General features: G+C 37.6%; 1 protein-coding gene across 2 annotated transcripts; it reads right to left on the bottom strand.

Annotated features, from left to right (window-relative positions):
• Nucleotides 1-341: 341 nt before the first annotated feature.
• On the bottom strand, nucleotides 342-10,699 carry LOC121430365 (S-formylglutathione hydrolase-like). 2 transcript variants are annotated; one of them, XM_041627650.1, is made up of 9 exons: nucleotides 10,585-10,699; nucleotides 8,483-8,574; nucleotides 7,535-7,623; nucleotides 6,985-7,208; nucleotides 4,968-5,032; nucleotides 4,222-4,276; nucleotides 3,242-3,340; nucleotides 2,650-2,820; nucleotides 347-1,875 (listed from the first exon to the last, which is right to left on the bottom strand). In XM_041627650.1, the coding sequence occupies exons 2-9, from the start codon at nucleotides 8,551-8,553 to the stop codon at nucleotides 1,789-1,791; spliced, it is 861 nt and encodes a 286-aa protein (XP_041483584.1). In that variant the 5' UTR covers nucleotides 8,554-8,574; nucleotides 10,585-10,699; the 3' UTR covers nucleotides 347-1,788. The 2 variants fall into 2 exon arrangements, with proteins under 2 accessions (XP_041483585.1, XP_041483584.1); XM_041627651.1 differs by lacking the exon at nucleotides 10,585-10,699 and having other exon boundaries at nucleotides 342-1,875; nucleotides 8,483-8,559.
• Between the last annotated feature and the right edge of the window lie 2,450 nt (nucleotides 10,700-13,149).

Here is a 13,149-nt window from a genome sequence, read left to right as displayed (position 1 = left end):
GTTATGATTGAACTCAATGCAGCATATTGAAGGAATTCTTACTATTTATTGGGACTTATTGTACCCATACATCCTAAAAACATCAGTTGTTTAAAGTCGTAACTCACCTACTTTCTCTCTTGCCCCCTTCTCTCTCCCCCCTTACAACACCCCTTCCCCTCCTCCCCCCCTCATTCTTACTCCCTCTTTGACTATCTTTTGCTCTATATTCTATTTTTCTTCCACTTGTCTTTCTATTTTTTCATAGCTCAGTTAATTTTCTCTTTCCAAGTCAAAACTGTCATTCCCATTCAAAATTTTCAATTGTTTAATACCTGGTAATATTAAGTCCAACACCATTGTATGTAAGATATGTTTATTGTAAATCTAACTCATACGAAAAGTTACAGATATCTTATGTAATCTGAAGACATGTGAATTCAGAGTCATTAAACATTATGAAACCAAATACATTGTTTTCATTGATTCTTTGTTTTGAAACTCATATAAACCGTGAGGTAGAAGACATATATGAAAAATAGTCATTTAATATACTCAGTGCATACAAAAATTCACTTCCCTGGTAAAGCTAGATAAGTGTCGTGACAATTTCAGATTAAGTGATTAGTTGAGCTGCAGCAGAAATGCCTAGCTCAATGGTATAGCTCCAATGTTAGACACTTGATTCTTAAACAAAGGGTTGCTATTTCATTTTTTATAAAAAAAATGTTAATATTCCAGCCAAAACATTTGACACCCCCCCCCCTGCAAAAAACTCTCGGGGAAATAAAACATGTACATATACCCATTGTGTGAAAGAGAAACAAAATCCTGTCTGTATAAAGAACAAAATGATTGCATATACACTAAATTTCAAGTTCATGGTTTCAATTTTGCTTTGATCTGCCTTTCTTGGCATGTATTTGTTTAAGCAAAGAAATCATTTAGGAACCTAGAAATAAATAAACTTCAGGAGTCAGGGATTGTGCCCATCTTAGAGTTAAGATGATCTAAAACGAATAAGTGAAAGCCATTAAAAATTTAAAATCATAAAAAATCGTTGAGGTTCATGCTCTGCCTCTCTGGAAACAAAAAGGGGCAAACTGACTGGAACAAAACCATGCTGCATTCTTAAAAGTTTCTCTTGCTTTGCACACACTTTGAAAGGATACTGCATTCTATATTTAGCTTCTGGCTTTCCATACTTTGATTAGATCAGCCGCATCTCTTTGTGACATGGGGCCCGGATGTGTAAGATTTATAAAAGATTTGAAGGAAGAATGATATTGATGGAATTTCAGAAAGGACCCATGTTTGACCCCTGAACAGCAGTAGCTACCATGTTACCACTGCTGAACAGTCAATCAAAATCAGTGATTTCCTCAAAAGTTAGCATTAATTAAACTGCAAAGATACCATAAAGTTATATTTATGCAACAGACCTTGCAGGGCTCTCATCTTTTACAAAGAAACAAGGTTATCTCTCTTTCATTTCAAATCGATCATTCATATCCAACAGACCTCGAGGAATTAATATCTCAAGATACTGTAATTACTGTAAATTGCAATTTTCCGTTTCGCAGTCCATGCAATTTGATTTGAATCACTTAAATGATTATTTAACACTTAAATGAAAATGATTATTCAAAATGCATTTTCACTTCACCAGTTCTCTACATTCCTTTATTCACAATCTAGTTGAAATAAATTGATATTTTCTCTTCTGCTAACCCTCGAGAGCTCATCCCCAAGCTCCCTCTCTCCTTTCATGGTGGGAATGCATCGTCAGTGTTTTACATAGCAACCGAGTTATGATGTCATTTCCATTTGCTGGATGTGGAACTTAATGTGGTCCTCCATGCACGAAGCGACGAAAAAGTAGCTGTGGTCGTGACCCTGAAATTATTCAAGAAAATCAGAAAATTGTATTTTAATTGCAGGAAACAAAATTGCGAGACAATTTGGAACACCATACTTCCATCTTTCTTCTCGTCTCATTAGCGAGTAGAAAATACTCCTCATTTCATATCTTACTTAGATTTTAAAATATATATATTTACGAAACTCTTGTCTGATCTTTCCCGATTTATTGAATTGATTTACTTGTAAAAATCCTGGGTTGAGAATAAATATTGGCCAGGGAAATTTGATTTAAAGACTTTTTTAAAAGGGTGCTTCTTGATCGAACTTGTCCCATACACCAGCCCCCTCCCCCTCTTCGACCTGAAACATGTCAAAATGGAAATAATCCATTTGTTGTGTATTTCAATCAAACTTTTTAAGTTAATTTCTTGATTCCAACCAGGGCCATATCCAGAATTCCTTGGGGCCCTGTCTTTCACAGATCGAGTAGCAATTGATCCAATCAACCACAACTATGGACGGCCAGCAACGTCAACTTCTGAAATGCAAATTTCCTCAAAATGTTTTCTAGATACGATGTATAATCATGCGTTCATCGTTCTCATGAAGATTCAGTGTGATTCTCTGTTTACTATGGAGATGGTGCAAATGGTGTGGAAGGATTTCCATACAGTTGAGATTGATTGGATCAATCATAACTCTTTGAAAGACGAGGGCCCAGATGTTTATGCCAAGCCAAAAGAGGTCAAAGGTCACCACGACAGAAACAATACCGCCCCCCCCCGCTACAAAAAAAACACCACTCACCTCGCGTATATCCATGTTAAGGGTGACATTGTTGCTGCCTTTGCAGACCTCAATCAGGTTTTCTGGTAGGAGTTGTTTATCTGGAGTCCATGGATCGTTGGTCCCTTGGCTTAGGAAGATCTCTCTTGGTGGCCCGTTGTAAAGTGGAACAAGTTCACATGTGTCGTACTCCTGCAAAGTGAAATATCATTCAAAAGAAAAAAAAATATGATAAGCACGTTACCTGGGAAAGATTTAAGCGCAACTCAGGAATACCTTAATCAGAATAAGAAGTTTCTTTACTACCATGGCCATTGGTAGCGGGCAGTTGCCCCCCCCCACCAAAATTTTGAAAACTTACATCAAAATTTTCACAACATTCCCCAAAAGAAGTGCGCACGAAATCCTTTAATCTCACTTCACTGCAAAAGTTCCCCAATGTCATGCTCAGTCGCTTTGCCCCCTGACTGTCGAGTTTGTTCAGAAATTTTTACCCGTCCTGACCACCCCCCCCCGAAAAAAAATGTACGCTTAGCCTTAGGGCCATGTTTCCTTTCAATAATACATCCCTGCGCAGTTTGAAAATCATTTTTTTCGCATCAAAAGTACATACCTTCCATGCGTTGACATCGTTCCCAAGGTAACCCTTGAAGGCTCTCACCCCCCACGGACTGATCGACGGATTACAGATTGGAGCAAAGGCTGATATAGACTGAAAAATAAATTAAAATCATTCATAACCTGAACATTTGATTCTTTTATTCATGTGAATATGTATACCCAGCAAGCTAGCCCACTGTTTTTTTAGTCAAAGGATACTTGAATGTGAATTGTATAGAAATATGCGTCGGACATTGGTTATGCCATATTATCCGTTCATTCTGACATTTTCTTGTATTAAATTTTGTCTTAATGAATTCATATAAACCTAACTTTTTCTCACTCGAAAAACGGTTTACATATCTAACTCCTCATGCGAAGGGTGGATGCAAGTTCTTTAATTTCCAGTGCATTTTACTCGTTTATATAATAATATCATAATAATAACAATGTTAACAATGATAGTAAAAAATAATGATTATGATTATAGTAGTAATAATAATGATAATAATAACAATAATAATATGATGATATCTAAGTATTACTACTGATGCATAAGATCCAGTTATGGTAATTACCATGGTAACGATAATCAACATTCAATCGAAACCAATGATTCCCTGCAAGTAAATCAATAAATGGATAGGAAACTCACCATCAGAGTGTACACAGCAAAAATTGTGGTGTTAACCGGTGTACATAGAGGACCTCACCAGTTATTTTACACTGGTGTTATATTGGTGGTGTTAGTTTTACACCTATAGGTGTTATTACAACACTTTTGGTTGTTACATTTACACTCTTTGGTGTTATGTTCAATATCTAGGGTGTAATTTTAACACCTCAGGTGTCAGTTTTAACACCAGTTTTTACAGTGTACCGTGATCAGAATGATTGATAAATCTCACTTCTATGCAACGAGGCCCATGCACATGGTTAATTTGACCACTATTAAATCCCTCATTATGATGGTGGATAAGGAAAATGAATTACCTTAAAGAGATGTGGATTCTTGAGGCCAAAAATCATAGCACCGTGTCCTCCCATGCTATATTAACAATAATTATGTATAATAATTAATTACAGACTTGAAAGAGGGAATTCAGAGTCTCTGGATAGCCCAAAATGGTAACGATCATAAATCATACACTCTAAAAACAAATCAGTCAAAAATGACTAGTTAATAGGGTCAGCTGGGTGCAACTGTTATTCTAGTCATATTTTACTAGAACAGAGTTATTTCTGACTAGAATATATGTCAGAAATGTGAATATCAGTGATTGCCATATCAGTTCCTCCCATCAGTCAATTTGACTGATTTGTTTTAAGAGTGTAACACAAAAAAATATATATATAGTCATCACCAGATCACTATAATAGTCAATCCAAAACCACTTTATATTATGAAATTATTCAATTGGGTGGGCCAAAACAGCCGGCTAATAAAGGCAAGATTAATGATTTGAGATTTTTTTTTTAAAGTGAGTGTTAAACGTGTTTTGATAATAATCAGTTCTCGCATTGTGAGAAATAAAAATAAGAGATCACACTCACGCTTTTCAAACGGCGCTAAAAACACGAATTTTATATGGTGCAATCAAGTTTTGGGGGTCTGGCATATTCTGACAGATGATTGTTTTTTCCTCGTGAAATCGTCTTTAATCACGTGAACACCAAAATAACCGATCATTGAATGCGAATAAATATCCATAGAAGGGGGATACAATCGTATTAATTACCTGTGGCCTGTAATTCCAACTTTTTCCGGATTGACGTTGAAATGCTTTACGAGGAGATCGAGAAACTGTGTCGATGTAATAAATAAAACATAAATGAAACGGTTTGAGGAGAATGGCATTCAAAGCCTGTATTTCAGGGGCCGCGGAACGGTTTTGAAAGCGGGGGGGGGGGGGTGGGCTGAGCCAAAAGTTGGGGGCTGACCTTGTAAAAAAAAAAAATCAGATTGTAATTTTTACGTTTTTGTATACGGTTTTGGAAAATAAAAGTTGGGGGCTGAAGCCCACCACCCCCCCCCCCTCATTCCCGCGGCCCCTGTATTTAGCTTTGGTAAATTCCCAAAAATATGGCTATCACTATTCATATTCATTTATCAGATTGTATTTATTTGTATGCCCTAAAACAGTTATGATGTACAGGATGAAATAATAATGTGTTTTACGTGATAATTGGTTTTTTTTTACAATCATGAAAAGTTATTTTGGTCAGGTGCCCGATCGAAATAAAATATCTGCGTGATTGTTCCACAATTAAAAAAACTATGCCAAAAAACTATTCCAAAGCATGGGCTGGGCTGAAAATATCAAGATAATCTTTATCTGTAGTTTTCTTGAAATCAAATGCATAAATTTGTAAGATAAATGGTCATAGAGCTCTGTTAAAGGAAAATAAAAACATCCTTGAGAAAGGGTGCTTGATAATAATGTTTGATTTTACTAGTTAAATTTTCGAAGAGGATTGGAGGTTGCAAAAAGATCAAACAACTATTACAAGGTTTTTTTTAAGACTATGGAATGCTAGATGATACTCGAAGTGTTGCGTGTATAATTCTCCATAGGCAGCACCCCCTGGAATTCTGGTAGGTGTGGCAAAATGGAAAAATGTTACCATAATGACCTACTTTTTTTTTGCTTGTCGAATTTCTCGGCACCGAAATGGCATTCATATTTGTTTTGGGGGAAATTCTTTTTAGCACCCCTGTCAAAAAAATAATTCCCAGTGCCCTGGAAAGAACCACCTTAATTCCAGAAAGGTCGGGGCTAAATTCACCCGATTTTTTTGTAAAAATTGTTGGCCAAAATATACTAAGGTTCGGGTGAAATTACTGAACCCCACCTTTTAGGAATTTAGCACGGGCACTTATCTCGAATGTTCGGGTTACGCCGGCGATTGTCTGACCAGACGTGATAAACCTGATGTGATGGCACATAATTATACAAGATCCTATTTCTCAGATAAAAAAAAACAATCGGTTCAAAGTTCTCGAGATGTATGCGATAGTCCTTGGCCTTTTCGTGGATCATTATCTCCTGATTAATCAGATTTTACCCATTAAATTCATTATCTTGCATTAAGTTACATAATAACGACAAACATTAAAAGTGTACACAGCCCCTTGCTCTATTTCACATGACTTTTAAAGTCGCATATCCTATACAAGCAGTAATTGTTAATGTTATTATTGTAGAATCATGAACGTAGAATATAATACAACTTACAAAAATAACTTGACTAATCCCATAATGTCTTTGGACGTCCGAGAATCTGAGCCCTTCTTTTTTTTTTTTTTTTTAGCAGAAAACGCACTCTTTGGAATAAAGTACAACTGATTGAAATCCGTTCATGCATGGATAGTTTCACGTTTTGGAACAATATACCAGACAATGGATATTTGATAATTGACTATTGATAGTTTACCCTGAAAGAAACTTTTCATTGTATTTATATCTAGCAGTACGTCTTCTGGATGGTTCTACGTAAACACAAAACAAAAAAATGGACCGGGGGCGGGCTCCACCTTTTTCCACAGAAGTCGCACCTGGAAATCCTCGTCAGGGAGGGGAAAATATTGACGCCTTAAAAAGGGTTACCGTCATGTTTGAAATATATTTTTCCGTGAAAATCTTTCCCCACAAGAAAAACTAAAGGATGATTTTTTTTTAGAGGGGGTAATCAACATTATGTCAGGAGGCAGGGGGGCAGAGGTATTCACGCTCGTGAATTGTAGGCTTTATATACCTCTTCTGTGATGTAAGAGTACATTCTGAAGTGTTTCCTCCATTTTTCCTCCGTGGCGTCGATGTAAAAGCCAGCCCCGATACCAAATTCCCACGTGTCCTCCGCCCCTTCGATGTTTAACCCACGGGGGCTTGTGTCTGGGCACGCGACTATCATACCATACTGGGCTGCTAAACGCTGGAATCCCGATTTGATGGCCGCATTTTGTTCGTTGGCGCGCAAACCTGTAGAGAAAAGGAAATGGATATTGAATGCATTGCTCCTTTGTCTTTAAACTTATATCAATGTAAACATCGCGTCTTTATGCACTATTATTTTTTACCGTGTAATCCCCCATCTCCTCGAGCTCTTCTCTCCATCTCTCTCCCTCTCTCTCTCTCTCTCTCTCTCTCTCTATCCCCTTCCTCTCTACCCCCTTCCTCTTTCCATTTCAAATTGGCATCGACACAATTGCAAGTTGCTTGCTAGTGCTTACTTGCTATTTTGGCAGTCGAAAAACATACGGTGCCCCCCCCCCTCCGTATATGGGAATTATATTTACTGAACTTACCGGCAAGAAATATGAGACATGGACATTTGCCTTTCTCGGCCTGCTTAGGAATATAGACTGAGAAGGGCATCTTCGCCTTGCATTCTGAGCTGAAAATTTGAAGAAAAACAATAGAATATTCTTTTGGTATATCAAAGTGTTCAAACCGCGGAAATAGCCAGCTGTCCATCTATTGACCAGACATGGCTTTAAAAAGAGAGAGCAGTGGGAGACATGGCCGTACGCAGCGGGTGAGGGGACAGTTGCCCCTCCCCCAGAAATTTTTAAAACTTACCTTTTTACTGAAAATTATCGCAAAATTCACCAATTATATGCATGAAACCCTTACATTTTGCTTTACAAACTGCCGAAGCACCCCAATGACCAGCTTGGTCGCTTTGCTCTCTTGCTTTCGAGTTTTTAGAATAAAGTTATTGCGTCCGCCCGCCCCCCCCCCCTACCTCCACCAAAAAAATCTTCGTACGGCCATGGTGGGAGATGCGAAACAAGAAGAGCCAGAGGGAAAAGAAGTACAGATGGATTTTGGGGAACAGAGAGAAAGAAAATAGAGGTGGGGGGGGGGTGTTTGCGGGATTTTATCAAACAGGCAAAGATAAATGACAAAATTATTCAAGTAATACGTTTGTTCCGTCCAGTATAAAACAAAAATTACTCCCGGTTATCCTATAACCGTTATGATACTTAAAGATGAAACATGCCTGAATATGCTCTATGTAACAGGTATAATATTACGTTGCAGAATTATGACCCCCCCCCCCAAAGAAAAAAAAATGAATAAATAAATAGATAACTAGATATAATAAATAAATAGATAAATAACTAAATAAAAGAAAATTAAATGAATATTGAAATAAATTTGATAAAAAATAATAAATTTAGAAAAAATAATGAAAATGAAAATTCAATAAAATAAATGAATGAAAACAAATAGAATGAAAAAAATCTTACCTCTCGTGTGTGAAAAACTTTTGGTAGCCGCCAAAGCACTTGTGGCTCGATACCTCGGTAAGCCCGTTCATCTTTCTTGTCTTTTATTTCAGCTGATGGGGGTAGATAGAAATATTGTTTCATTTCACACGTTACATTTCATACGTTATGATCGAGAGATATATTGTTTCATTTCAGACGTTATTTGAATAAATACAATTCTCACTTTTCGATTCGAATCTGTGAAATTGCGTGAAGGAGAGAGTTATTTCCTACCTATTCACAACTTTAATGGAACTTTGTTTTTTACTTAGCAAGAAATTTCGAGATTGGCAATTACGAATTACATACTAGACTATAGTATAGCATAATGGGCCTGATATTCCGGGGGGGGCAGACAATGGCGAATGGGCCAATATTTTGTAAAATGTCGCGAGCGATGCAAAATACTTGACGTCGTGATACGAAATTCATTTTTAAACAGGATTTGTCCTCATATTCATAAAATGGTATCATTATATGTCACGTTTTCTTTCATTTTCTGCTAGCTTCCTTAATAGGAAGCTAGCAGAAAATGTAAGAAAAATGTCTGGGGTCTATGGCCCCAAGCTCCCCTCCATATCTGTACGCCATTGTTTTGGACCAAAATGAAAAAATAATACATTTTTATTAATCAAATAATGAAAATAAAAAATGCGTGCAAAGCTAACATGATGAAGATTATTATGACTAAAAATATTGTAATATTTATTTTGATAATGATGATAACATAACTTTAATCATTATTGTTATTGAAATGATTAACATCATCACCATCGTTATCATCATTATATTTACTATTTTATACAGTACATTTAATTATTATAACCAATATATCGAATATGCAATGCATTTCATATTTTACCCAATTTATATGGACCCTTGTACACAGTAAAAAATAATTTAAACAACGTTGTTTACTATGTCCTGTATGTGAATCGCACAGTAGTTGTTTAAACATTTTAAACAAGTGTTTAGAATCTTAAACAACAAAGTTTGAATTGAAATATTTAATTATCAATAATTCAAGCATTGTTGTTAAAGATTATAAACAACTTACGACTGTGCGATTCACATAGTATACAGCGTTGTTTGAATTATTTCTAACAGTGTACAGAATTTACCTGCAGAAGCGTTGATTTTGTATCACTTAGACTGATTTATACTATTGAGACAGGATTTAATCTCTTGGGTAATAGTATGATAACACCTAAATGCAGGTTGATTCTAGGGATTAGACACCAAAAGCATTCCTACGCTAATCACATTGTTTAATTGGGTTATATAATAATTGGGCGAGAGAGCAATCCAATCTCGAAGGAGACGTGAATATTTTTCTATCGCAATTGTATTTACAATTCACAATTGTATTATTCACAATTATATTTACATGTGTATCCCGGCGCCACAATGGGAGAAAATAAATGTCTATATGAGAGAAAATGTTCATATACACGTGGATATATAAAAACAATATGATGAATTGAAATAAGCCAAGGTAATGGCGTATGTCTATCAATGCTGGGCCCTGCTGCAGGTAAATGCAATATAGGTATAATTATTAAAGAAAAAAAGGGGGAAATAAGAACCTCTAAATTACTTTTTGCTCCTAGCCTACGGCTACTCATAAAAGGAGAAGAAATTGAACAATATATATTTTGGAAGTTATTGTTTTTATACCTAACTAGTAGGCACTAGTGTAAAGATGAGAGGAGGGGGGAAAAAAGTTTCACAACCAACTGAAGAAAAAAAAGGAGAAAAGGAAAGTCGAAAAAAATTATCTCATTTTCTGAATATAATGTCAAAATCTATCACACATTTAGATAGGTCACAAATTATGCTTACATGACGATATTGAGTTATGTTCTCCTATGGTTGCATGAATTAAGGTACATAATTTATATTAAACGAATTAGCCTTTTTTGCGTCATGAGCTGCAAATGAAGAGGGTGTGTAGTTTTTTTTACTAAAACAAACAAATAGACGAAGAAACAAAGACAATTACAATTGTAATAATAATGCATAACAACCAAAAGTAAATACATATTATTTGCAATACCCATTTCGATTCATAATTTACTTACTTTAAAGAATTCCTGTTGTTTTTTCCGTGATCGATGACGTGATTCGTCGTCGCATTCGCACAGGTCCTCACTTGTGTTCGTTCACGTCTATTGCATTCTCATTTTGAGCACCCGATTAAGCCACGCCCAGTTTGTGCATTGACGTAACCTGATTGGCTTGTGCCTCTTTTCGTCAAGCGGATGGTTGGAAGCTCATTGGCGGAAGAAAATAGGCATGCGCAAAACTCAGAGGTTTTGATACCGCGATATGCATGGCGAGCATCAGGTGGAGTATTACATAATCACAGGAACCGGAGGGTCCCTTGCATTAGCGTACCTACGGGGGGGGGGGGTGGGCAGAGGGGAAGACTGCCCCCCCTGACGAGTCACAACCGATCCATGACGACCCACAAGCGGCATGCTCCTTTGAACTTGACTTTTTTTTTTTGCTTGTCAAATTTTTCTCTGGTACGAAATCCTTTATTTGTGGTTGAAGACCTTTTTTTTTTTTGCTTGTCAATTTTTTTTGCGGAAGAATTCCCCCCCCCTTTGGAAAATACTAGGTATACGCCACTGGTCCCTTGTGCAAAGTACAGAGAATGGGGATAACATAAAAATCAGTAGTAAGTGGCTTCCAATTTTAAAGCCCCATCGACACATACATATTGTTCAAAGTTCATATACTGTGGTGGTATACTGGCAGGGAACAAATCCGAGGAGCAAAACGAGGAGACTTTGAAAAGGGAGGACGGATCTATAAGATTGTGTGGCAAGAACAGGCTATATTTAACTAAAATGCACCTCTATGGGCAAAGATAACTGTTCCTTTTTATCTTGATTATCTTCTTTAAAAAGGTTTCTCTTGGAAGATTTTGAAATATTTGTCGCCCCCTCCCCCGCAAAAAAAATTGCAATACGAAAACCACTTAAAAGAAGAAACTTAAGGAATATATATTATTTGGACGGAACCTTCAAACATCGGGGGACCATTTCGTGATCAGTTTATGTGAGTGATTTCCAGAGCATGATTTGCTCTCATCCATACAGATGCAAATATTTCCTGTAGCTTATAACATATGTTGACGAAAATCTTTTTTTTTTTTTGCTTGTCAAATTTTTTGGCGGACGTTTTTGCCCCCTGTGGAAAATCCTAGGTACGCCATTATTTTGATACCAAAAACATAATGTTTCTCGCAAAATAATATGCTGTTATTTTCGCCCTTTTCCAAAACATTTTCCGCTTTCTCCATGATTTTTTTTCTCTCTCCTCCATCTCTTATGTGTATTCGTATCTTTCATTTTTCTCCTCGTCCCCCTCTTCCACAAGGTTTATTTTCGAATGGTCTAAGGCCAATTCGTCTAATTGCCAACTCGCCTAACTATCATTTGGTCCATCATCAATTCGTCCACTATCCATAGGATCTAAGTGCCATTTCGTCTACTCATCTTTTCGGCTAATACCCAGTTGGTCCAATAGCCATTTAGTCCATAAACCATTTGGTCTAGCTGGATAAGTGATAATTGGGAGAAATGAATGAAAATTAAATGGGTATTAGACCGACTGGTTATAAGACGAAATGGTCATAGACGAACTGGTGATTAGACTAAGTGGTTATTGGACCAAATGGTCGTTAGACGAAATGTTGATGGAGGGAATGGTGTTATTACACTAACTGAAGGTAGACCATGTGATGAAAGGACGAATTGGCAATATGCGAATCGGTGGTTTACCCTTCCACACGTCTAATATCGCCACCCACGTCTAACCCCACCCTACCACTATCTATTCTCCTCACCTGCTCTAGACGGAAAACTCTCTCTTTCCTTCTCCCCTCCATCATTGTTTCCCTCTCTCTACCTTTCACCCTCTCCACCGTTCCCCTCTCCTCCTCTCTTTCCATACCCTCTCCCTCTTTTTCTTTACCTCCTCTAGATCTCTCCTTCTTCCACCCATCTCCTCTCCCTTTATCGTCCATTACCTCGTTCGTTTTACCCTTCACCCTCATTCCCCTCTTTCTACACCCCCTCTCTCCCTCTTCTTCCACCCCTGTGTCCACATCTTCCTCCCTCCTCCACTCTTTCCTATACCCCCTATTCCATCCCCTCTCCTTTCCTCTATCACCCATTACCTCTTTTTCTTTACCATCCACCCCCCTCTTTATACACTCCCTCTCTAACTCTTCGTTCATCTTTGCACCTCTTCCTCCCTTATCCGCCCCCTCTCTTTCCTATACCCCTCCCTTCCATCTCCTTCCCTCTATCATCCATTACCTCTTTCGTTTTACCCTTCACCCTCCTTCCCACTCTTTCTACGCCCCCTCTTCTTTCACCCCTGGGTCCACATCTTCCTCCCTCCTCCATCCCCTCTCTTTCCTATACCTATACCCCCTCTTCCATCTATCATCCATTATCTCTTTCGTTTTACCCTTCACCATCATTCCCCTCTCTTTCTACACCCACTCTTCTTCCACATCTTCCTCCCTCCTCCATCCCTCTTTCCTATACCCCCCTCTTCCATCTCCTTTCCCCTTCCCTCTTTCATCCATTACCTCTTTCGTTATACCCTTCACCCTCATTCCCCCTCTA

Source organism: Lytechinus variegatus, chromosome 16 (assembly GCF_018143015.1).
Source record: "Lytechinus variegatus isolate NC3 chromosome 16, Lvar_3.0, whole genome shotgun sequence".
Lineage (NCBI taxonomy): Eukaryota > Metazoa > Echinodermata > Echinoidea > Temnopleuroida > Toxopneustidae > Lytechinus > Lytechinus variegatus.
Note: the sequence above shows the minus strand (reverse complement) of the source record. Positions and strands in the feature narration are given on the sequence as shown.

Bases quoted from the DNA above. Each gene is read 5' to 3' on its own strand.
- LOC121430365 (XM_041627650.1), bottom strand. From the start codon at position 8,553: ATGAACGGGCTTACCGAGGTATCGAGCCACAAGTGCTTTGGCGGCTAC. The intron at 5,033-6,984 runs GTATATAAAGCC...ACATCGACACAG, and splicing joins ACTCTTACATCACAGAAGAG to TTTCTCGATCTCCTCGTAAA. The intron at 1,876-2,649 runs GTGAGTGGTGTT...GAATAATTTCAG, and splicing joins TTAACATGGATATACGCGAG to GGTCACGACCACAGCTACTT.